This window comes from Aquarana catesbeiana, linkage group LG01 (assembly GCF_042186555.1).
Source record: "Aquarana catesbeiana isolate 2022-GZ linkage group LG01, ASM4218655v1, whole genome shotgun sequence".
Taxonomy (NCBI): domain Eukaryota; kingdom Metazoa; phylum Chordata; class Amphibia; order Anura; family Ranidae; genus Aquarana; species Aquarana catesbeiana.
The window spans coordinates 899,232,909-899,256,376 of record NC_133324.1 but is presented as its reverse complement, the minus strand read 5'-3'; the positions used below and the strand labels follow the sequence as shown (position 1 = coordinate 899,256,376).

The following is a 23,468-nucleotide window of genomic DNA, read 5'->3' as shown; positions in this document are numbered from 1 at the left end:
TAGCTCCACAACAGCTGGAGGGCCACAGGTTGAGCACCCATGTAACTAAGACATCATTTTGGCATAGGGCAAGCCCATATCATAACAATGCTCAATGCTTTTGCTGAGGCAGGATCGTGCAGGGTGCAATGCTGCTAAAGAGTAACCTCCAAAGTCACCTCTACCAAGCAGCCTCTAGATACCTCTATCTAGGACTAGGAGCCAATCATTTTGGTAACCAGCTCATGATTTGTGGCTATTGTTAAAGAGGAAGTCTCACCTAACTTTTTTCTTAGTTACTCATGTAGCTTTCTAGGTGGCCTAGATGCTGAGCTAGAGTGGCCAACAGCACTTCTTTCTCTCCGAGCACACAGCTGATGAGGAGATGAATATGTAATGAGCGCTGACTAGTGCTTGCCCAAGATGAGCTAGAAATGCTGGGGGTCGTGTCAGATACCTTGCCAGTAAAAAAAAACCCTTTCTTACATAGTAGGTGAGGTTGAAAAAGGCCCAAATTCATCAAGTCCAACCTATGTGTGTGATTATATGTTAGTATAGTATATCCCTGTATGTTGTGGTTGTTCAGGTGCTTATCTAATAGTTTTCTGAAACTATCGATGCTCCCCGCTGAGACCACCGCCTGTGGAAGGGAATTCCACATCCTTGCCACTCTTACAGTAAAGAACCCTCTACGTAGTTTAAGGTTAAACCTCCTTTTCTTCTAATTTTAACGTTCTAAGCAGAGCTATCTTACACTTGGGCTCCCGATACACAGACCCAGCTAACAACCATTTTCCCTGTTACACCCTCTCTTTGTCTCTAAAGAGCAACAGGCTCAGCTGGATCCACCACTCAAAGATCCAGCTTTATTTAGCCGCCAGTGTCAGAACAACAAATGTCACTGTGTGGCCATACCGGCATCAACATGGAAATGCATGACACTGTGTGACCTGACTGACTGTATCCAAGCAACCGCTGATGCTGGATCACCAGGAGGTGGATCCAGCTGGGCCTGTCATTTCTCACAGTTAAAAAGAGGGGTTTGAACATGGGAACTGTGTGCCAGAGTTACAGCCAGACTCATGCCATATCAAGAGGGAGGGAACAAAGTTTTTGTTAGCTTAGGGAAATGGTCAGTGTGAATAACACCAATGTTCCCAACAAGCATGCCCCACGGGAGTGCTCACTGAAAAGGGGTTCAATTTGTAGCCGTAATTATTGTTGCGCTCAGCCTGAGCTCAACAATAATAATGCCCATAAATTGGGCTTCTAGCAGGGGAGGAGCTTAACTTAAGCCAAATTTTGCTTTTTTGTTTTTTATTTCGGGTAAAGTGAGGCTAGAGTTGGGCTTTAAAGTATAACGGGTGACCGAGCCTACACCAGTCATTTGAAATAACTGGTGGACTGAAAAAGTTATATATACACATACATTATATACATTTATATATATATGTATATAATGTGTATAGATACACACTGTATATATTCTAAATTGAATGTGCGTTTCATCTTAACCTAACAGAATGGTAAGTGCTTTACCTGAGATATTTTCGTCTATTTCGTTTCCTGTAGTCGTCACATTTGAAGTAATATCAAGAAAGGACATTATCTTGCCTTTGAGTTTTGTAAATGTCACTTTTGCAATTGGCGGCAGGCTCTTTAGTCGGGGATAAAAGAATGAGTTTGCCGGATGATTTGGTGAGGAAGATGTAATCTGCCAATGAAAGAGAATGATTTTGACATTTGCATTTTTATTTCGCAAAGTGATAAGACGGAACTTCAAACAACTCTGAATACCCTAGACATTTTGTAGCTCTTTCCGTGGTGAGTATGATAAAATTCTGAAGGAAAGGCACACATATAATTATTCCACAGAATACCATGTAAAGGCTAAAACAATATATTTTGGAATAGATTTATATGCTCAATGCATAAAAGAAGATTACTTGCTATGGATGTGTTCAGATGATTTTAAAGAAAAACCTCTGTTAGCAAAGAAAAATCTTGTTTTATGAAATGCATAATAACTAACGTCTAACCTGTAAAATCGTTTTTAGTTCTGTGTATCTCAAAGAGACGCAATGCTTTCCCCAGGGCAGGATCATACGGGGTGTATTGCTGCCTTCAAAGCCACCTAACCCAGCAGCCTCCACAGCCACCTCTTCTCAAAGCTCATTATGATTGTCCATCATTTATGGCTATCCCCGTACACACTATCTGAAAATCGGACGAAAAAATACCGCTTTCGAAGCAATTGTACGATAATCAGATCGTTAGTACAGAGCTTTCGAGAGCCGATCATGACAGTTCATCATATATTATCCGATCAGAGAAGCATGAAAATTTTTCTCGTACGATACCAGATTGTACAATTTTCGTTTAATCAGCACAGTTGTCGTCCGAAAATACAATACAAATACATGACATCACTTCTGATTTTTTATTGTGTCATACGAGAATTTTATTTAGTAACCTCTCCATTTTCGATATGCAACTAACATGCAAAAAAACCACGGACAATCTGTTGTCCGATTTTCGGACCGTGTGTACAGGCCAGTAAAGAAGAAGAAAATTTTACAGCGCACACATGCAAAAAAACATTCACCTCTAGCAAGGCTAGTTTAAAAACACCTAAACATTTTTTAAAATACATTATCAAAATATGGGGATTTGATCACACTATATTGCTATATGGTGCTAAGCCCACTTACTGCGACAAAGTACCCCATGATTAGTGGGTCCTACACTATCCATAGATTTGGGAGATCCTGCTTCTCTGAACCATGAGAGCTACACTCTTCTAAATGGGAGAATATTGAGGACTCCACCTATGACACAAATGGACACTAATGAGAGGTACTTAATGAGGGAGTGTTTAGGTGAATGTTTAGGTGTTTTTAAACTAGCCTTGCTGGAGGTGAATGTTGTTTTGCATGTGTGCGCTGTAAAATTTTCTTCTACTGTATGGTCTTATGGCTGCACCAGCTTTATTGAGAGGGTGTGCCCCCCAAATATCTTGATTGATTATTGTATGGATTCTGACCAAATCCTTTTGGGATAGGAGCACCCCACTCCCTCATTAAGTACCTCTCATTAGTGTCCACTTGTGTCATAGATGGAGTCCTCAATATTCTCCCATTAAGAAGAGTGTAGCTCTCGTGGTTCAGAGAAGCAGGTTCTCCCAAATCTATGGATAGTGTAGAACCCACTAATCATGGGGTACTTTGTCGCAGTAAGTGGGCTTAGCACCATATAGCAATATGGTGTGACCAAATCCCCATATTTTTGATAATGTATTTTTAAAAATGTTTAGGTGTTTTTAAACTAGCCTTGCTGGAGGTGAATGTTTTTTTTGCATGTGTACGCTGTAAAATTTTCTTCTACTGTATGGTCTTATGGCTGCACCAGCTTTAATGAGAGGGTGTGCCCCCCAAATATCTTGTTTGTTCGGGCCATTAAAGAGACCCAGTCAACAACTTTAAAAACTGCAGGTAAAACTACAGATAAATCAAACATTAAAAAATGCTTACAGATTTTATCTCTTCCATAAACCATTTTTATTGGCCTTTAAACTTGGGCTTCCATAGCACCGCCCCACTCCTGTTTGGGTATGTCTCAATACTGTCTGTGCTGGCCAAGCTCTCCCACCGCTCCCCTCACCTCCCTACATAATAATTTATTGTAGCTGCTGGGGGAGCAGTAAAGGGTAATATTATAACGAGTAACTTGAGTAATAGCTCTGAGTCTGCTAGGGCTGCTTACATCAGATTCAAGATAGCGGAGCCTAGCAGCAGACTCCAGGGTTTTAAATATCTACACAAAGGGAGGCTTTTACAGTTATATAACACACAACTATATGGTAAATGCACATATAACCTTATGGGAAGATTGTCATTGAAATCAATGGTTTGGCGACAAGACCACTTTCAGGCTGGGTTAACACCTATGCGAATTGGATGCGGTTTTCTCCGCATCCAATTCACATAGCAGGAGAATGTGACCGACTCTCTATGGAGCCGGTTCACATCACATGTCTCCGGGGCTGCTGTGAAGCTCACTGCATATAAACGTGTGCGTCTTTGCCTCCGTTTCAGGGCCAAATTCAGGCAAAGATTCTGCCCCGATTCGTCCCTGAAACGGAGAACAGGGACGGACAGCGTTGGTCCGATTTAGGTGTGAGCCTAACACTTCAGTCTTTTTTTTCCATTTTGGATTTAAGATTCTCAGAGGGCTATGTGTCCTCAAATTAATATCTTAAAGGATGTGACAGACTAATTGATGTGTGTATATAATTTTGAGCTTGAGCTACTGGGCCTGTAAATGACAGGGTTTTTCAATAGGATATAAAGAGATTAACAAATGTAACAAGCCCAAGAACAACACCTTCTGGCTAAAAAAATGTATGAATGTATCAGTAAGCAAAGTTTAATATAAAGCAGAAAAAAATACCATTATAATAAAGAGAATATGCTTATGGTTCATATACAGTGGGGACGGAACATATTGAGACCCCCTTAAATTTTTCACTCTTTGTTATATTGCAACCATTTGCTAAAATCATTTAAGTTAATTTTTTTCCTCATTAATGTACACACAGCACCCCATATTGACAGAAAAACACTGAATTGTTGACATTTTTGCGGATTTATTAAAAAAGAAAAACTGAAATATCACATGGTCCTAAGTATTCAGACCTTTACTGTGACACTCATATATTTAACTCAGGTGCTGTCTATTTTTTTCTGATCATCCTTGAGATGGTTCTACATCTTCACTTGAGTCCAGCTGTGTTTGATTATACTGATTGGACTTGATTAGGAAAGCCACACACCTGTCTATATAAGACCTTACAGCTCACAGTGCATGTCAGAACAAATGAGAATCATGAGGTCAAAAGAACTGCCTGAGGAGCTCAGAGACAGAATTGTGGCAAGGCACAGATCTGGCCAAGGTTACAAAAACATTTCTGCTGCACTTAAGGTTCCTAAGAGCACAGTGGCTTCCATAATCCTTAAATGGAAGACGTTTTGGACGACCAGAACCCTTCCTAGAACTGGCCGTCCGGCCAAACTGAGCTTTGGCGAGAGAGGTAAAGAAGAACCCAAAGATCACTGTGGCTGAGCTCCAGAGATGCAGTCGGGAGATGGGAGAAAGTTGTAGAAAGTCAACTATCACTGCAGCCCTCCACCAGTCGGGGCTTTATGGCAGAGTGACCCGACGGAAGCGTCTCTTCAGTGCAAGACACATGAAAGCCCACATGGAGTTTGCTAAAAACACCTGAAGGACTCCAAGATGGTGAGAAATAAGATTCTCTGGTCTGATGAGGCCAAGATAGAACTTTTTGGCCTTAATTCTATGCGGTATGTGTGGAGAAAACCAGGCACTGCTCATCACCTGTCCAATACAGTCCCAACAATGAAGCATGGTGATGGCAGCATCATGCTGTGGGGGTGTTTTTCAGCTGCAGGGACAGGACGACTGGTTGCAATCGAGGGAAAGATGAATGTGGCCAAGTACAGGGATTTCCTGGACAAAAACCTTCTCCAGAGTGCTCAGCCCCTCAGACTGGGCCGAAGGTTTACCTTCCAACAAGACAATGACCCTAAGCACACAGCTAAAATAATGAAGGAGTGGCTTCACAACAACTCCGTGACTGTTCTTGAATGGTCCAGCCAGAGCCCTGACTTAAACCCAATTGAGCATCTCTGGAGAGACCTAAAAATTACCATCCAACCTGACAGAACTGGAGAGGATCTGCAAGGAGGAATGACAGAGGATTCCCAAATTCAGGTGTGAAAAACTTGTTGCATCTTTCTCAAAAAGACTCATGGCTGTATTAGATCAAAAGGGTGCTTCTACTAAATACTAAGCAAAGGGTCTGAATACTTAGGACCATGTGATATTTCAGTTTTTCTTTTTTAATAAATCTGCAAAAAATCTGTCAATATGGGGTGCTGTGTGTACATTAATGAGGACGAAAATGAACTTAAATGATTTTAGCAAATGGCTGCAATATAGCAAAGAGTGAAAAATGTAAGGGGGTCTGAATACTTTCTGTCCCCACTGTACATTCATTTTAAATGAAGTAGAAAAGAAGTATGATTGATGCTTTGTTTGATGTTCTATTCTATTCTAGTTCAGTTTTTGAGCTTCTCTTGCCCCTTTTTCTGCACAGTTAAAGTGATTCTGTGGGTGGATTGAAACACAAGTCCTTCCTGAAAAAGAATGAATACTTACTTTACCTGTATTGCCATCCATGCCATTCTTTGCTCTCCTAGAGAGCTAAGCTTGGTGAACAGCTTTCATCATTAGACCCAGCCAGCAGTGTCAGGTCCTCCAACATACTCTTCTGCCAGTCCCTACGGCACTACAAAATGTAGGGCAGCCAGGCATCGAACACACCCTAAATTATAGGGTGTGGAAGATACTTCTGCAAGCTTAGTGCTTGAAGAGAGCATAGATCAGTGGCAGAGCTGTGCGATTCTGGCCAAAATGAGAATCACAATTTTTTTGCTTAGAATAAAAAGATTGCGATTCTCGCAGCGTAAAATCTTTCACATTATACAAAAAAAATTGGGCTAACTTTACTGGTTAGTTTTTTTTTTAAATTTATTAAAGTGTAATTTTTTTCCCAAAAAATTGCATTTGAACGACTGCTGCACAAATACAGTGTGGCATAAAATATTGCAACAACCACCATTTTATTCGCTAGGGTCTCTACTAAAATATATATATATATATATATATATATATATAGCAAAAAAAAAAAATGATTTTAACTTGAAACTAACAAATGTCAGAAAAAGGTTTAGTGTTTAATTTGTTAAACTTCCCTCATTTACACACCAAAGTGTATTCCTTTGATCTAAAGGACAAATTTTACAATGTTTATACTTAAGTTCCACTGCTAAAGAATGTTGTGATTCTTGGCAGACTGCCCGTTTTCTTTTTTCCTTTCTTTTGACAGCTGTGGGCTTTAGCAGAGCAGAGAAAATTCTCTGCATAGAAAGGAACGCAACAGGGAAAAAAAATCGAGATAACGATTCTTGACGATTAATCGTGCAGCTCTAATCAGTGGTGTGAGCAGCAGGTAAGTATTTTTTTTTTGCAGGGAGGAGTTTTTTCTTTAAGTTTATATGTATTCCCAAGGCTGGATTTCCATCACTGTGACCTGTAGACACACAATTCTTGACATCCAAAAGAACAAGATGGTGCCCACTGTGCCTGATGGTATATTAAGACATACCTCTGTGACCGTGCCCTGGGGGATGGTAGCAAAGTTTGGAGAAGAGAATGTGAATCCACTGTCTGTTCCAGCATCATAGGGATGGAGGTCTAGTGTAATTGACTTTTTCCACTGTTTACCATTACACAGGTTTAGGCTGTTCACTCCCACAAACCAGTCCGGACTCGGTACAATCCTCACCATAAACGAAACCTAGTGGTAGGAGAACAGAAGGTCAATGAATTGAGATTTGGAATTCATTGAAATGGTGCAGTTGCTATGTACCAATGTTTATTACATTACTGTACTGAGGATGAGTACTGGCTGGTCCTTAGCCACCCTCCTACAAATCTGCCATTGGATGTGATCTAATTTAGTGGCAGTAGCTGACAGACAAGGGGGATTACCTGTGACCTGTGAGCTTCTCAGGACTATGTATGGTACTGCACATATCAAGGCTTCAATTAAATCAAAGGGAAAAAGACTTCCCCACACCACATTGGCCTATTGTCAGTATCCATTGTGCTGTTCTAATCATGAATGTGGCCCTGGCTAACACTAGGGTGGAAGCAAGTATGGTTATGTGTATGTCTGAGTATCTAGATCTACATGTTTTATCTCATTAAAAACTCTGCAAGTACAAAAGATGCCTATTGATCCTGCAGGAAACCCACTGGGCTTCTAACTGCTTGTTTGACAACACAATTCCTCTGTAGCAATGAAATCCAGATCAGTGTTTTCAGCTCTGCCCTGTTCTCATCTGTTGAACTATAGAAAACCTTGTAATAGAGATGAAGAGAGAGGGGGAGATGTTCTGTAGTCCAACAGAGGTGAACTCACGTGGAACTGACAACACTGCTTGAGGTTTCAGTGTCAGCTCATATTTGTGTGGAGGGGGGGTGTTACCTACCTGACACGCACTGACCTACCTGACATACAGTGACCAACCTGACACACACTGACCTACCTATCTGACATACACTGGGACAACAGGCGGTGGGGTTGTGTGAAGGGGGGGTGTTACCTACCTTATCTACCTGGCTGACACACACTTACCTATCTGGCTGACACACACTGACCTACCTGGCTGACACACACTGACCTACCTGGCTGACATACACTGACCTACCTGGCTGACACACACACTGACCTACCTGGCTGACATACACTGACCTACATGACATACACTGACCTACCTGACACGCACTGACCTATCTGGCTGATATACATGGACCTACATGACACGTACTGACCTGCCTGACATGCACTGACCTACCTGGCTGACATACTATGACCTACCTAACATACACTGACCTACCTGACACACACTGACCTACCTATCTGACACACACTGACCTACCTGACCTGGTACCTTTAATCTTTTCTTCTGTCCCACTCCCAGCCACCACGGCCGTTTTTCCATTCTCCTGCTGGCTGCTTAACACAGCGTGACTCTAGAGGGAGAAGGGGGCGTCGCCGCGCCGGCTTTATACAAGGAGAAATCGAGCACCGCCGCCGTTCTCCTGATCTCCTGTTGCTTTCCTCAGGCCGGGCGGCATATCACTCCGCCGGTAACAGTCAGTGCAGTGGGTGGTGCCGCAATGGGCGAATCACACAGAAGGTAAAATGCAGCTGCCGCTGCTGCTGTCCGTCCTTTCTCTCCCTTTCTCTATAGTGACTGCTGGACCCGCTTAGACAACTCAGAGATATTGGGCCCACGTTCGGGGCTCCAGCCTCAATAGCCACCCCTTAACAACGCCTATGCCTAGGGTTCCAGGAACCCTGGTTGAGGAAGGCTGGTCTAGTGTATTATTTCACCATAGACAAAAATTTGATTCAAACCTCCAGGGCAGTTCTGATTTTAGTTGGTGGCTTTTGATTAAGTAAGGACACATAAATACACTTTGGTGTCGCTACTAGGTGACAACAGCATTGGATTCCCAGGTGCCATTTCCTGAGACCACCAGAGCAACCAGAAAAGGGAATTTGGAAAGCAAATAAAATAAAAGCAAGGGAATGGAGAAAGAGAATTATGTTGGCAGGTTGCCTGCAGTGTATTAGTTAGGTAGCTGGCTTGCCCAGGCTGGGGAAGGGGTTAACTGTTAGCACCTCAGTTCCTGTTTTTTTGGGCCCTGCCTGTCCACCCTGTGATATAAATAGAGGGGGAAGGCTGGGTTATGGGCCCACTCTCGGAGATGCCAAAACCAACATGGAATACTAAGAGGGTTTGCTGCGCCCAGTTGTCGGAACACCGGAAGTCTGGAGAACTGACAAAACTCGGACGATGCCAGTCATGGACTATCTCTTGTTAAGGTATGCCTGGGCAGCTTAGGTCAGTTAGATAGGGTTATGTCACACTAGAATGTACTTGTTGGACTTTGCCACAAATGTTCTGTAACATTACATCAACTGTTTTTAAGCCTCGTCTGAAGACATTTAAAGGGGTGCATGATGGTCTCTGGCGTATGAAAAAACAGTAAAACACATGTGGGGTATGAAGAAAAGCCACTATGAAGTGTCTACTTGGAAAGATAAGCGGGAGGAGGAATGTGTTTGCTATGAGTAACCATTAACTAGTGCAAGGTACGTTGCAGCCGGTACCTGGCATGGTGGAGGGTCCTCTAGTAGCGAGGGGGTCGGTGATCTGACTCCAGAACCATACTGTAACTTAGCTGCATGGATAGTGAAGAAGTTAAGCAAGTGCGCGCATGTGGTCTGTATGTGCATGGCGGGACCCCATTATGTCACTAGGAGTGAGGTGGCAGAGTCACGCTGGACTGGAGAGGACATGGGCTCGGCGGTGTCCCTCCTGCTGTATATGCAATATACATCAGGTGAAGGTGTGCAGTGACACGGGACAGCACAGTAGGACTTTTTATTACAGCACACAGTGTATGGCTCTTCTTTATGCCGGGGAACCACCATAATGTTTGATTCCCTGGTCCTGTGGCCTCGCCCACAAATAGACTGCCCAACAAACAGATGAGGAGCAGCACAGGGCAGCACAGCGTGAATGTACGGTGAGGCACCAATGGAGATTACCAGAAAGGTGCCAGTAAGAAGAGAGAGGAAACAGACACAACAGAGGGACACAGTTCTTTAGGTCAGGAGCCTCCAAACTTTCTAAACAAAGAGCCAGTTTACTGTTCTTGAGACTTTAGGGAGTAGGACTGTGGCCAGTGGGGATAGAAAATGTCCTGGCATCAGTGAGAGTAAACAGTGTCCCATTCTTGGTATAGGGGAGGGGGGTAGAACAGTGCCCCATGAATGGTGTCAGTGGGAGGAATAGTGTGCCATCATTGGTGTCAGTGGAAGGAATAGTACCCCATCAATGGTGTCAGTGAGAGAAATAGTGCCCCATTATTGGTGTCAGTGAGAGGAATAGTGCCCCAGTGTTGGTGTCAGTGGGAGAACTAGTTCCCCATTGTTGATGTCAGTGGGATGCATAGTGCCCCAAGGGCTGGAAAAAGGCAAGCAAAGGTCCCCCAGGCTGCAGTTTGGAGACCACTGCTTTAGGTGATCATTTTTACAGGGTAGCAAAATAGTGCATGGCACATTTAGCTAGTACCTTAGAGGGAAGGGTAGACACCTCCAGTCACATGCACAAGAGAGGGGCTAAAAGAGACACCAATATTTCCATTGCCTGCATGGCAGCAGGTCTTGGTGCTCACCTGTTTCAGCCCAACCATTGATATTTTTCACAAAGAAATATTTGGGTGCTCCCTCTTTCCAGTTCTCTTTATTGTGACAATTTGATGCAAAGTTTAAAAGCATCTAAAGTCCAATTATCATTTTACTTTTTCAAGAGAATTGGAAGGTGAGAATGGCCGGAATATTACAGGTTAGGAAATGGCATGGGAGCCACAGCTGGTTACAAGAAGCACCAATGGGGTGCTCGTCGGGGTGTCTCAGCTCATCTGGTAATGAAGCAAATGAGAAGACAGAGAAGAATGTACTGAAAGGAGAGGCTGACAAGGGCGGTCCAGGAATTCTTGGTGATGAAAGCACTGAAGGATTCATCTTTTGCAATGTTTCTTTTACTGTTGTGTCTGTTGCTAGGCTGCCTCGGTGCTGGTGGTGCTGTTTTTATGGTGTCAGCAATACTCTGTATGTGAAAATAACACGATCTGTATACTATATACACCTATTACAGCTGAGGAATTTAAAGGGCCGGTGAGGCTAAAATACAGTTTGCTTAAAGCTAAACTACAGGCAGATATAAAAGGCACAGATTGATGATGGTTTGATTTATCTCATGTATGAGGCTGGATCTCAATTCGGAGGCTGGATCTCATCTGTGAATCTAGAACTCTTGCGTGTGGCTGGATCTCTTATGTGAGGGTGAATCTCATGCGTGAGGCTGAATCTCACGTGAAAGGCTAGCTCTTGTGGGGGGATTGATTTGTCATGTAATGCTAAATCTCACATGTGAGGCTGGATCTCAAGTCAGAGGCTGGATCTCAAGTCAGAAGCTGGATCTCATTTGTAAGCTGAATCTCAACTCTGAGGCTGGCAGTGCCTGAAGAGGTGGCACTGAAATCAGTAGCCACAGAAGGACAGCTGGGCACCAGGACTTTGCTACACAACCAAGGGGCCCGCGGTCCCTGCCTGTAATGGGCATTTGCTACGTCTGACTGAGCCGTTTTGTCAGATCACCTAACAGTGTGCCAGCTGGTCCTGAGAGTTTTGTATTGCATCAAGTGACCCTAAAGAGTTCTGCTAAAACATTGGCATCCCATAATACCCCTATCCCCATCCAAGTGTATTCCGCTCAAATAAAACACAAAAAAACCCAAAGAACTAGACTGTTTCCAGACTGTAGTGTGCTTGTGAATATGCGGTGTGCCTGGCTGTGCAGAGTGGGGTTTAGAGTTGCCACCTCATCCATTTAAACCCGAACACATATGAATTACACAGGTTCTGAGGCTAATTTAATGTAGATTAGGCACCAAGTGAATTTAATTACCACCTTAATCAGCCACAGTACCTGTGTAATTAATACGTGTTTGGGTTTAAAGGAATGAGGTGGCAACCCTAGTGGGGGATTCCATTCTACTTGCAGCTCCTTAGGGGGTGCACTACAGATATTTTAATGTCAGCAAAGCCTGCTCCCTCTATGTAACTCCATTCCTGGTATTCTGCATCCACAAAAAGTAGTACAAATTGTTAATCCCTATATTGCCAAACTCAGTATTTGAGATGGAGGTGCATGCAGATGCAGCAGGTGGGTGCTCTGCCTCCCTAAGGTACACAGCAGGATGCAGCTAAGAGGCCAAGATATCATTGTACCACCTACATAGGGTGCTGCTTAGGAATATTTTCTCACCCTTCTTTATGGCTTCAACTGCTCTGCAAACAGTAAACCCTGGTACTTACATTTGGGGTACCTGGTACTTACATAAGGGTGCCTGGTATGGACCTCAAACTCTGTTGATGCGTGGCCAGTTCCGCTTGACATGGATGGGGCAGAGAAAATGCCATGGACACTTTGAATCTTCTCTCCAGCTGCCTCTATCTCCTTTATTAAGGCCCAGGCTTCCCCTTTTTCTGCAAAATCCCTTACTCCATTGCTGGCATGATCGTTCCTCTTCCACATGTGGTAGTCAGAGCTATGACTCACTCCTGAAAGATGAGAGGAGTAGATGGTCATGTTGTACGACTGGCCTTTTTCAAGATTAATTGTTTGTAAATCACGGCAGGCCTCAACCGCCAGCACATGAGATAGTATCAACGCAGCAAAATGGATTTAACTTGTTGGGAGCAGCGAGGTAAAATCAATAGAGACTTAACAACCACTAGCGACAAATGAGCACATCCATCTCTGCTTCACCACTCAGTATATTAACACTGTCTACCTTATTCTGTGTAACAGAGACCTCATAAATGGCCAGATTAGGCACAAGAACAAGCTTGTTCTACATACTGGGCTATATTAAATATGAAAATATAGCATCATTCACTTCAATATAGCTACAGCCAAAGGATAATTTTGACATATTCCTAAAGGAGTGCTAAAGTCACATTCATAACATTAAAGATGAATTCCAGGAATGGATATTTTTACATAGTTTACATTGTTCTAGCTTGGACCAATGTAACTTTGCATATACCATATGAAGGGGAGTATGAAACGCCACACTCCAAAGAAATAGCCCAAGTATGGAAAGAAATGAACGTGGCTTCAGCCAGACTCCTTCCAGACTATGCTACAGTGAGACCTGGTGGAGAAAATGGATGGAGGGGTGGCAGGACTAAGGGAGGAACAGGGTCAGGGAATGGTCAGCTAGGTCAGTGTGTTTGATGGGGGTATAGCCCTTACCTGATTGGAGGCAGAGGTTGAAGGGGTGGGGTTCAGATGAGAGGGTCTTTGTGGTGAGGTAGTTCTCTCACATTCCAAGGCATCAGCAGTGTCAGCTTCGCCCCCCCCTAAAGAAAAGTCATATGATGAGCGACTTGGAGGCCTTGTTAGATCAAGTCAGGACCGCTGCGGAGGATCGGGGCCCGCAGTGGCTGCAGGAGCAGCTATAGGACATGCTGGGGGGGGGTCAGGAGCGGCTCCCTCACCTGCTACTTCAGCCCCGGAGTGGAAACAGGCTAGGAGGGTTCTCCCTCCTGAGTGCCTCAGTCCTTCACCTGTCCCCCGGGTCCAGCGTCAAGGTAGGAGCCCCTGTCATAGGGACCCTCCAGGGCCTGCTGCAGGGCTTCGTGCTCCCAGTCCAAGCGGCGGCCCTGGGAGGAATCCTTTCCGCTGGCGGGACCCGAGGGGGCATCCTGCTCTTACTCTCCCTCCTTCTCCTCTCTTCAGGTACTGGAGCTTGCGGCGCCCCCCCTGCTGAGGTGCCAAGCGGGGTGGCGGCTCAGCGTGGGAGATGATCAGGAACACGCAGTGGGGGGGGGTCGCGGCCCCTTAGCTGCTCCCGGCAGGAGATCATCTGCCCTGGATGCTTGTCCTCCAGCGCCACTGCAGCCTGGTAATGACAGTGGCAGAAGGCCGGAGACTCATGCTGGGGGATTCGCCCCCTTAAAGTGACAGCATGTCCCTGCTGCAGCTGGGGGTTCTAAGGTACCCCGCAGCTCATCATCCTTGCGAGATACAGCTGGGGCAGACGATGATGCTTCCGGGAGCCCTGAGCCAGAGTCGCCAAAACGCAGGGTGCAAGGGACGCTGACGCAACGGGAATCTTCTGCCGAATCCGGTGAGGTCACCAGCAAAGATGATGACAGGTGGTCTACAGACAGGCGCCCTGCCTTACGGAGCCAGCTGGGATCCAGATGAATGGCTGGTCATGGTTCAGCGTGGCTGCAGCCTGGTAAGTCACACTTTATGTCTGTTTCTAGTTGTCAGGGTTAGTTTAGGCATTCCACATGGGGTTCTTTCGGGCAGGAGGTTCAGGGGCCCCCAGACTTGCGGTTTTCTTCAGGATCTGTTGTCGGGGCCCCGGCGCCGTGCCGGTTTTGCCCGCATTTTTTGCAGGTTTTCGGGAGTTATTGGCCCGTTGTGACCGGGCTGAGTCTTCTTCCTCATTCCAGAGGCCTGCGAGGGAATGGGCCCCTGCTGCTCCTGCAACAGGTAGTGTGGGCATGGTGGTTCCTTCTTCACCTCCCTCAGCAGGGATGATATCTACGGGGGGGAGGGACACGGTGGAGCCTGATTCGTAGGGCCGCAGAGAGGCAGCCGTCGGGACTGAGGCAGTCGTGTCCTCCGTCTCCAGTGTTACATTTGCATCACAGACGGAGGCGGCTGGGGGGTCGGAACCCCTCAAGGCAAAGGAGACCACGGAGGATAGGGTGCGGTTGGCGGATGCGCCAAAAGTGCGAGATTTTCGTGTGCTTTGAGGGCCTGCTGGGGGTCCATCTTAAGCAGGATGTCAGGGACAAAATCTGTAAGCGGAAGTATGTTGAAATATTCTCCCTCTTGCCTTGAGGGAGAAATTTAATATAGAGTAGGGTAAGGCAGACAATAGCAAGAAAGAGGAGGAGGCGAAGCGCTGCTGGTGGCTTATCCCCCCCACTTTTCTAATTGGCTTCAAGCTTTTGCCATCTTGGTCAGCGTCTTTGGCGAAAAGGCACCGGAAAATTGTTCTCCACTCTTTTTGCTATCTTGACGCCATTGGGGAAGCGTATAGAGTTTACGGGGGCACTGCTTGGCTGCGTTATGATGAGCAGTTCCACCAGCGGAAGGCTTTGCGGCCTGGCTTGTGCTGGGATCATAAGGACATTGGGCTTTGGATGAAGCTCATGGCTCCAACGAGGGCTCCAGGGCAGCCCTTTTACGGGGGGGGGGGGGGGGGCGGCGGTGTGGGTGCTTCTGGACAGTCAGCAAAGCTTAAAAAAGGAGTTTATTGGCAGTTCAGCGAGGGGTCATGCCTTCTTGGCGTGGCCTGTCATTTCCGCCATGTGTGCTCTGGTTGCAGGGGCTCACACAGTTATGCCAAATGATTTAAGAGAGGGAAGTCCCGACCCGATGAGTCTGCTTCAAAGAGGGAGGGCACCGGTATGCCTTCCCGCGATGGTACCATATCTAGGTGGATGTCCACAGAGGGAGGCGGCAAATTTCCTGGCCGATGGTTTTGCTTGTGTCTTTCGCGTTCCGTGTTATGTGCTGGTGGCTCCATCATCATGGCCTTGGTATTTGAAATCTGTGCGGCATTTTTCTCAGTTTGTTTCTGACAAATTGGCAAAAGAGGTGGAACTTGAGAGAATGGCATTCGACCTTCTGCCCAGTTCGTCTTTGTATGTGTCTCCGTTGGGGGTGGTCCCCGAAAAGGAACCCAACAAAAATTAGGTTAATACACCATTTGTAGCTTCGGTGAATGATGCCATTTCTCCGGACTTGGCTGCGGTGTCGTATACATCGTTTAGTGCCGCAGTCAGGTGGGTGCAACGTTACGGCCAGGGATCGTTGTTGGCGAAGACAGATATCGAATCTGCTTTTCGCTTGCTGCCAGTTCAACCTGGGAGTCAACATTTGCTGGGTTGTTTTGGGTTGGGCAGTTCTTTTTGACTGCTGTTTCCCAATGGGCTGTTTCATTTCCTGCTCGTCTTTTCAGGTTTTTAGCACCTTAGTTGAATGGGTGGTGCGGGAGGAGACGCAGGTATGATCGTGATACACTCGACGATTTCCTTTGCATTGGCCCGCCAGATTCCTTGGTTTGTTCTGTTTTGTTACACACTTTGGAATATATTGCAAAATGGTTTGGGATTCCTCTAGCGCCTAAATTCACGGAGGGTCCTGCCATGGTCATACAATTCTGGGGTATTGTTATTATTATTGTTATTACACGCGAATGATGGAATGTCGGGTGGTTGATGAGGTCAAGACAGCGAACAAGGTTAGGCTTGCGCAATTGCAGTCCTTGGGTATGCTTAATTTTGCCCGCTGAATCATGCCTATGGCTCTCAGTTGCGGGATCATTGAATTTGTTTTTATTGCGCAACATGGGGGTGGTGGAAGTTGTATCCAGCTTGTCTGCCTTCGTCATCACCGGCGTCACCTTGTCTTGCGGTGTTTAAGTCTGAATTGTTTTTGTGCAAATTGTTCATGTCCCAGGTGTTCTGAATTCTATTGCTGATTCATTGTCTCGTTTTCAGTGGGAGAGGTTCCGAAGGCTGGCACCTGCAGGGGAACAGCGGGGGTTCCTTGTCACGAGCAGCTGTGAAGACTGGCGTTGGATTAGCAGGGGAGCTGTTACGTCGATCCGTGAGGAAGGGTATGTGGGCTGCATATTCGTCGGTTTGGGGTGAGTGGTCCGCTTTGGTAAGTTGGGTCGGTGGTTGTTTTTCCAACCCGGATCAGTTGTCTTTGCTATTGTATTTTATCGGGACGGAATTTGCCAGGGGCACATCAGTTTCGAAACTGAACAGGGGCTTGGCCGCTTTAGCTTTCCTCTTCTGGATGCATGGCTTGATTGATGTTATCAAAGACTTTATGATGAGACAGGCCATGCAGGGTTTTCAGCGCTTGAGGGTGCAGCTAGATACCAGGCGCCCGGTCTCATTTGATTTGCGTCAGGAATTAGTGGAAGAGTTGCCCAGGGTCTGTACCTCTGCTTTTGAGGTGCGGCTGTACACTGTAGCTTTTGCACAAGCCTTTTTTAGGGCATTCCGGATTGGGGAACTAGTTAGCAAGAACAGGTGTGGTGTGGGTGGGCTGCGAGCCTCGGATATGACAGTGGCTGACCACTGCATCCGGATTTATATTGGGAAATCTAAAACTGATCAGTTGGGAAAGGGGGTTACTGTGTCCTTGTTTCCGGCGCTGCCAGACTTGGTTTGCTCAGTTTCTTCTGTTCAGCGCTTTGTCAAGGCGAGGGGGTCGGCACTTGGTTCCTTTTTTCTGCACAAGGATGGATTGTCCTTGTCGCAATTTCAGTTTTCACTGTTTTTTCGCCACTGTTTTGCTGGGGTGGGCAGCGGGGCTTTCCCAGTTCTATACTCATTCCTTTCATGTGGGGGCGGCTGCTAGATGGGGTTGGGACCCTCAGGATGTGAGACGCATAGGGAGGTGGGAGTCTGATCGTTTTAAGATTTATGTTTGCCCTCATTTGCTCTGAAATTGTCAGCTGTTCTTTGCATTGTGAGTTTTCGTGTGGCTCTCTGTTTTCTTTTGTTTTCTTTCAGATCTTCCTCCTGGTTTTGTCTGAATCTTGGGGGATTCCTATGTTTTTGGGGGGCGGTGTGGGCTGATTCTCATCCTGAGGGGAGGCAACTTAGCAGTTTATGGAGTGAGGCTAGTCTGAATTGGCTGGGGATTCGGGGCATGATGTGGGGCCGGGTTCTCCCTGCATTTCATTACTATTCTAGAGTCAACAGGCCCCTGAATGTTTAGTGCTGCAGGTTAGGGGTAATGAGTTGGGGGTCCGGGCCGCCAGGGACCTGGTGAGGGATGTCATATTTGACGTTTATGCTCGATGATTGATTTTCCCGGATGCATCATTGTATGGTCAGACATCGTGGCTTGGTCATCGGAACATGGCGAGACTTAAGTTTAACAGAGAAGTAGGCGGGTGGGTTTGTGGGTAAGCTCGGGGGCATAGTGGTTTGTCACCGGGAGCTGGAGGATCAGTCTGTCCGCTTTTGGAGGGACGATGGTGTTCACCTGAATGTAGTAGGGACAGATATTTGGTCTTTGGCCCTACAGGAGGACGTGCTGAGGGCGCTGCAGGTGTGGAGGGATTTGCTTGAATGAAGTGTCACTCAAGCTCATGTGGTGGGTCAAGGGGTCTTTGGGGGGTCAGTAACTACATGGTTACAAAAGTGTGAGGCCCATCTAAGGTATGGCGCTTCCACTTGGTTAGCGGTGGTTCTCCCAAGAGCAAGGTCTCCTGGGGGAGGAGAATATGGAATTATGTGTGATGTCAGAACGTTTTCGAGCCGGTTGGGGCGCGGCTGAGGACATGGACGATTCCAGTTAAAATTGTGCCTTAAGGACACCCAAAGACCTCTTGTTGTTGGGCATTACATTGTTGAATGTACACTCATTGGTATGTTTTAGCGTTATGTTATTTTATCCTTTGGTTAATGAAATTGGCTGCTGTGGCCGTATAAAACCCATGTCACTCAGTCCGTGTCTTTATTCTAAATTTGTAAGGACAAAGGGTGACGAATCCTTTAGTCATAACACATTTCGCCCACCCACAGGGCTTAGTCATATGACTAAGCTCTGTGGGCAGGGCGAAACATGTCAGGTGTGTGGCCTGGGAGGAGCTGGGCTGAAGCTGCTTTCATTTTTTTCCATACTTAGGCTGTTTCTTTGGAGTGCGGCATTTCATACTCCTCTTTCTATAAGTGTACATAGAGCCAAGACAGGCTCTTTCAAGGCTGGCATCCTTAATCAATGTGAGTCACTGGAGCATTATAGGATAACTGCTTGGAGCGGCACCTGACGTTTACATGATTTTTGGTTACAGTATGCATATAAGATACCTGGCCGATCCCCAAGTAAGCTGTAAATTAGTAGACACTTCTACTCCAGTGATCTCTACTTGCTTCCGGGTTTCGTGTCAAGTGGCTGCCCTTCTACATTGTGAATACAGGAAGTTGCCTGCTTGGCACAGGTTCAGAGAACTCTTTGCATTTTCTGAATGGATGCAAAGCATGCTCTGATTGGACGTGGTGGAGAAGTGACGTCATAATCTCCATTTTATCCAATCAGATTATTGAGAAAATACAAAGTGTAAAGTGTTCTCTGAACGGCACCTGTGCTGAGCAGACAACTTCCTGTGTTCACAATGCAACAGTGCAGCCGCTTGACACAGGAGCCAGAAGCTAGTGGAGAATACCGTAGTAGTGGAACTAATACAATGATTTCCAGGTTTCTGAGGGAAGTATGTATAGTATGGTATGATATGGTAAATGCATGGTCCAAGCTGGAACAATGTAACTATGTAAAATAGCTGAAATTCAGCTTTAAGTATTAATAAAGAGCAGTTTTAATGACACAAAATGTATTAATATTGTTGAAATATTACTTTGTTACTTTGAAAATGTGTGCATATCCTCCTTTCATTTCTGTAGCTGCAGCTGCTGATTTTTGGCTCTACATAACAGCCAGCAGGAGGAGTGATACGTCAACTTCCTGCTGATTACCAGTGTGAAAGAACACATCCCCAGGCACCCTTTAGAAGTGTAGACTTTACGTGTGCATCAGTTGCTTGATTACATTCTCAGACCTGCTTCCGGAACAGTAATCAAGCAACTGATCAACACAGCACAGCTAAAATATGGACCAGCCAGTGGCCAGCAGGGAAGAACATGCTCGTCAGAAGGGTTGCCGGGGATGTGCTCTTTCACTCAGGTCTATCACTCTTTTTCACTTGCACTCTCTGCTCTCAGTGCATCTGGACATGTGACTACAAATGGAGATATTAAAAAAACAGAATGAACTGTAGTCACAGAAAATGGATACAAACAGGCATCCATGCAATTATTCTAAGGTGTTGATGGGGACTAAATGTACACAAAAGTTTAGGAAACAGAATGTAACACTTGCAAATTGAAACTTAGGCTCGGTTCACACTGGGGCGACTTGGGATCCGACTTGTACGCCCTCAAGTCGCCCCAAGTCGCCCCAGAAATAGTTTGAATGGGAGTGAACGCTAGCGTCTTAATAGACGCTACTGAAGTCGCTCCGACTTCAGAGCGTACTCCCTGTACTACTTTGATCCGACTTGGTAGGCGACCTGTACCATAGAAATCAATGGAAGTCGCCTCCAAGTCGGATCTCTCTGTAAAGTCAAGCGACTTTGCAGGGAAAACCCCTCCCTCCCCCCCTCCCTCCCAGAGAGCTGATTGCCCCGTGATTGGCCACAGGCGAAGTCGCCTGTCATGGAGGCGACTTCAAGTCGCCTCGTAATTTGCCGAAGTCGCGCTGAAGTCGCGCTAAAGTCGCGCTGAAGCCGCGTTGAAGTCGCGGTACAAAGTCGCGCTAAAGTCGTGTTGCCCATGTGTGAACCGACCCTATATATGTTATTTTCTTTAGCCTTCAGTTACACTTTACAAAACATAAATAGGCTTTATAAAAAAAAAGCCCTCACTGACCTCTATAGTTACTTTCATCATGGAGCAATTCATGCTGAAAGCTTGCAAAAGAAGCAGTAAGGCTGTTCAAGTCACTACATTTTGCCTCCTCTTTATCCAGTGCATGTGTTCTTTGTTTACTCTAGAACAGCCTTTCCCAACCTTTTTACATTGGAGGAACACTTAAAATTATTTGCCAAGTCTACTCTGAAGGAAACTTAAAGTTCCATGGAACTGTGGTTGAGAAGGGCTGCAGGAGTGATTAGAAAGCAGCCTTATGTTCGTGCTCAGGTGGGCAGTAGCAGGCAGTAAAACGGAGGCTCAGCCACACGGTTTTACTGCCCTCTGCCCGCACATGTGAACAAACCCCAAGGCCTGTCAATGCAGATCACTCTTCAAAGAGCAAAGCAAGTGTGATCAAGCCCTAAGGCTGGCCATACATGGACTGTTTTTTTTCAGGCAGCCAGTAGGATGATCGAAAAAAACTGAATGAATTGCTCAAATTCACACACGCAAAGTGGATGGAGGAATTCTCCCTGCTGTGTTATTGTATTCTGACAGCAGGGACTTCTCTGCTGTCAGAATACCTTAATCAGATCAAAGGAAAATTTTCCAACAAGCTGGTTTGAGAGAAGTCCATCATTAGATTCACCTTTCTGGAACAGGAATGGACATGGATGAAATATAGACAGTCCTGATTATGATCCATCTATGGCCAGCTTTACAGTCTAAAGGGCCATACACACAGGCCAAATATCAGGCAGTATCGGCCGGTTCAATTTAAACCAGACAACATTCAGTCCATGTGTATGTCAGCTGGTCCGACAGGAGTCGGGTCAACGTCCGGCTTCTGTTGACCGAAAAAGGTCTGCCGGCATCCGATCACCACTCTTAGCCAATGACTTAGTGACCGGTGTGTTCTGGTGGAGGGGGTTGGCGGGGGGGGTGCGTCCCCCAGTCAGCACACATAAGCTCAGCGTGGGAGATTGCTGTACTAACATCGGATAGTTAGTACAGGATCTCCTCCTGAGCTCTTCAGTCTTTTTTTTAGTTTAGTCCGCTGGGTTGAATGAAAAAAAAAACTGATAGTGTGTACCCAGCTTTACTTTGATCAGCATTTGTTGAGATATCAAGCACACAGGGAGTACATTGTTTTTAACCTGTCAGCCAAATGATAGTCTTTCATTGTGGAAAGGAGCAGTAAAGTACACCCATTGTGTAGCACAGACAAAGCAGGTAACAGAGAGAGATACATCATTATAAAGGCCACACGTTACAGCAGAATGACCAAGAATTTTGATTGACACATCAGACAGGCCTGCTAATCACAGTGGATGGAACGAAACCCTCTGAGATTTGGTCAAGGCGGCATAAGACCATTGCTGGTGTAATTGCTCCATTCCCACATTATCTAGATGAGATCTTCGACAGTCTAACACAGAGGTGTGTGGATAGTGTATAATCACTTACCTAACAATGATGACCATTGTGCCGGGGGCCTGTACAAAGGATATTGTTTGGGGAAGGATGCCTGGTTCCATTTGCCAGTAAAGATGATGCTATACTTAGCAATCTCCTCTGCGGTACAAATAGCATCTTCGCTCAAAGGAAGACAGCTGCAATAACCCGCAATCAATAGCGCCGTCAGGACGAAGTTGCAGAACTTGCTCACGAGATTCATGTTTTCCGTCCTCTGCAGAAACACACACAAAGACACAGCAAGACATGAATATTTTCTGTGACTTCCCAAAACATCTGCAAAACATTTCTGCTTAGAAGCAGCCCAAAGTGTTCCAGCAGAGTTCTAGATTGCAGAGCATCAATTCCAAATGCAATTAATCTTTAGCAAAAGTTTGACTTTGGTTTTAGCATAGAAACAGAATTTTCCACAAGGAGAAATGTCCAGCAGCTGACTTAACTTTAAAGGGCAAGTCATTCTCAAAAACAATATAGTTTTCAATAATATTCATATCCAGGGGTGGAGATACTGCCTGTGATGCACGAGCCAATGAATCTGGGTTCAAAAGACTATGGAGCTAATTTAGTGGGGTACAGCTCGAGCCACCTTCAGGAAAAAGGTGGATGTGACCACCTACTCTTCTAATGGTGATCAACAGGAACCTCAATGTAGGGGGGATATGTCTTAAAGAGGAAGTAAACCCTGATGGGTTTTACTTCCTCTTTTTTCCCCCTGAAAAGTAAAAGCATAATGGGCTAGTATGTACCGCATACTAGCCCATTATGTTGCACTTACCTGCAAACGAAGCCTGCAATGTCCCAGCTGTCCTCGCTGGTGGCCGCATCCATCTTCCCCCTCTTCCTTCCGGGGCCGTGGACTCAGGCTCTGTGACTGGCCGGAGTCGCGTGACGTCACTCCCGCACGCGGGAGCCGCCGGTCATGGCATGGGCCCTTTAGAAATGGCACGATTGTGACCTTTCTTCAGCGCGCATGTGCCAATGACGTCGGCGCAAGCGTATATGGTAAATATCTCCTAAACCGTGGCGGTTTAGGAGATTTTCCAGTAGCTACAGGTAAGCCTTATTATAGGCTTATCTGTAGGTAAAAGTGGTGTAACTAGGTTTACAACCACTTTAAAGTACAACTAAAGGCATTTTTTTGTTTTGGATAGAGTGGAGGGGGATTAGAACACCTGGCAGTTTGTATTGCTGTCTGTGCCCCCGGTAGGAAGATTCTTCTCTCTGTTAGTCCTGTTTGCCATTATCATTGAAGTTAACAGTAAAAGAA

General features: G+C 45.8%; 1 protein-coding gene across 3 annotated transcripts in view; it reads right to left on the bottom strand.

The window, feature by feature from the left end:
- SPON2 (spondin 2) overlaps nucleotides 1–23,468 on the bottom strand; it is a 34,013-nt gene that overhangs the window by 3,940 nt on the left and 6,605 nt on the right. For 2 of the 3 annotated variants that reach the window (XR_012238302.1, XM_073610952.1), the window contains exons 2-5: nucleotides 22,193–22,415; nucleotides 12,603–12,826; nucleotides 7,226–7,417; nucleotides 1,519–1,693 (exon numbers count right to left, since the gene is read on the bottom strand). Coding sequence is in view for 2 of the 3 variants with exons in the window: in XM_073610952.1 (XP_073467053.1) it covers nucleotides 1,519–1,693; nucleotides 7,226–7,417; nucleotides 12,603–12,826; nucleotides 22,193–22,403 (802 nt within the window). In the remaining variant the exon portion in view is untranslated. Of the gene's footprint in view, nucleotides 1–1,518; nucleotides 1,694–7,225; nucleotides 7,418–12,602; nucleotides 12,827–22,192; nucleotides 22,487–23,468 lie in introns of those variants that run through there. The other variant, XM_073610953.1, reaches the window with a different exon arrangement.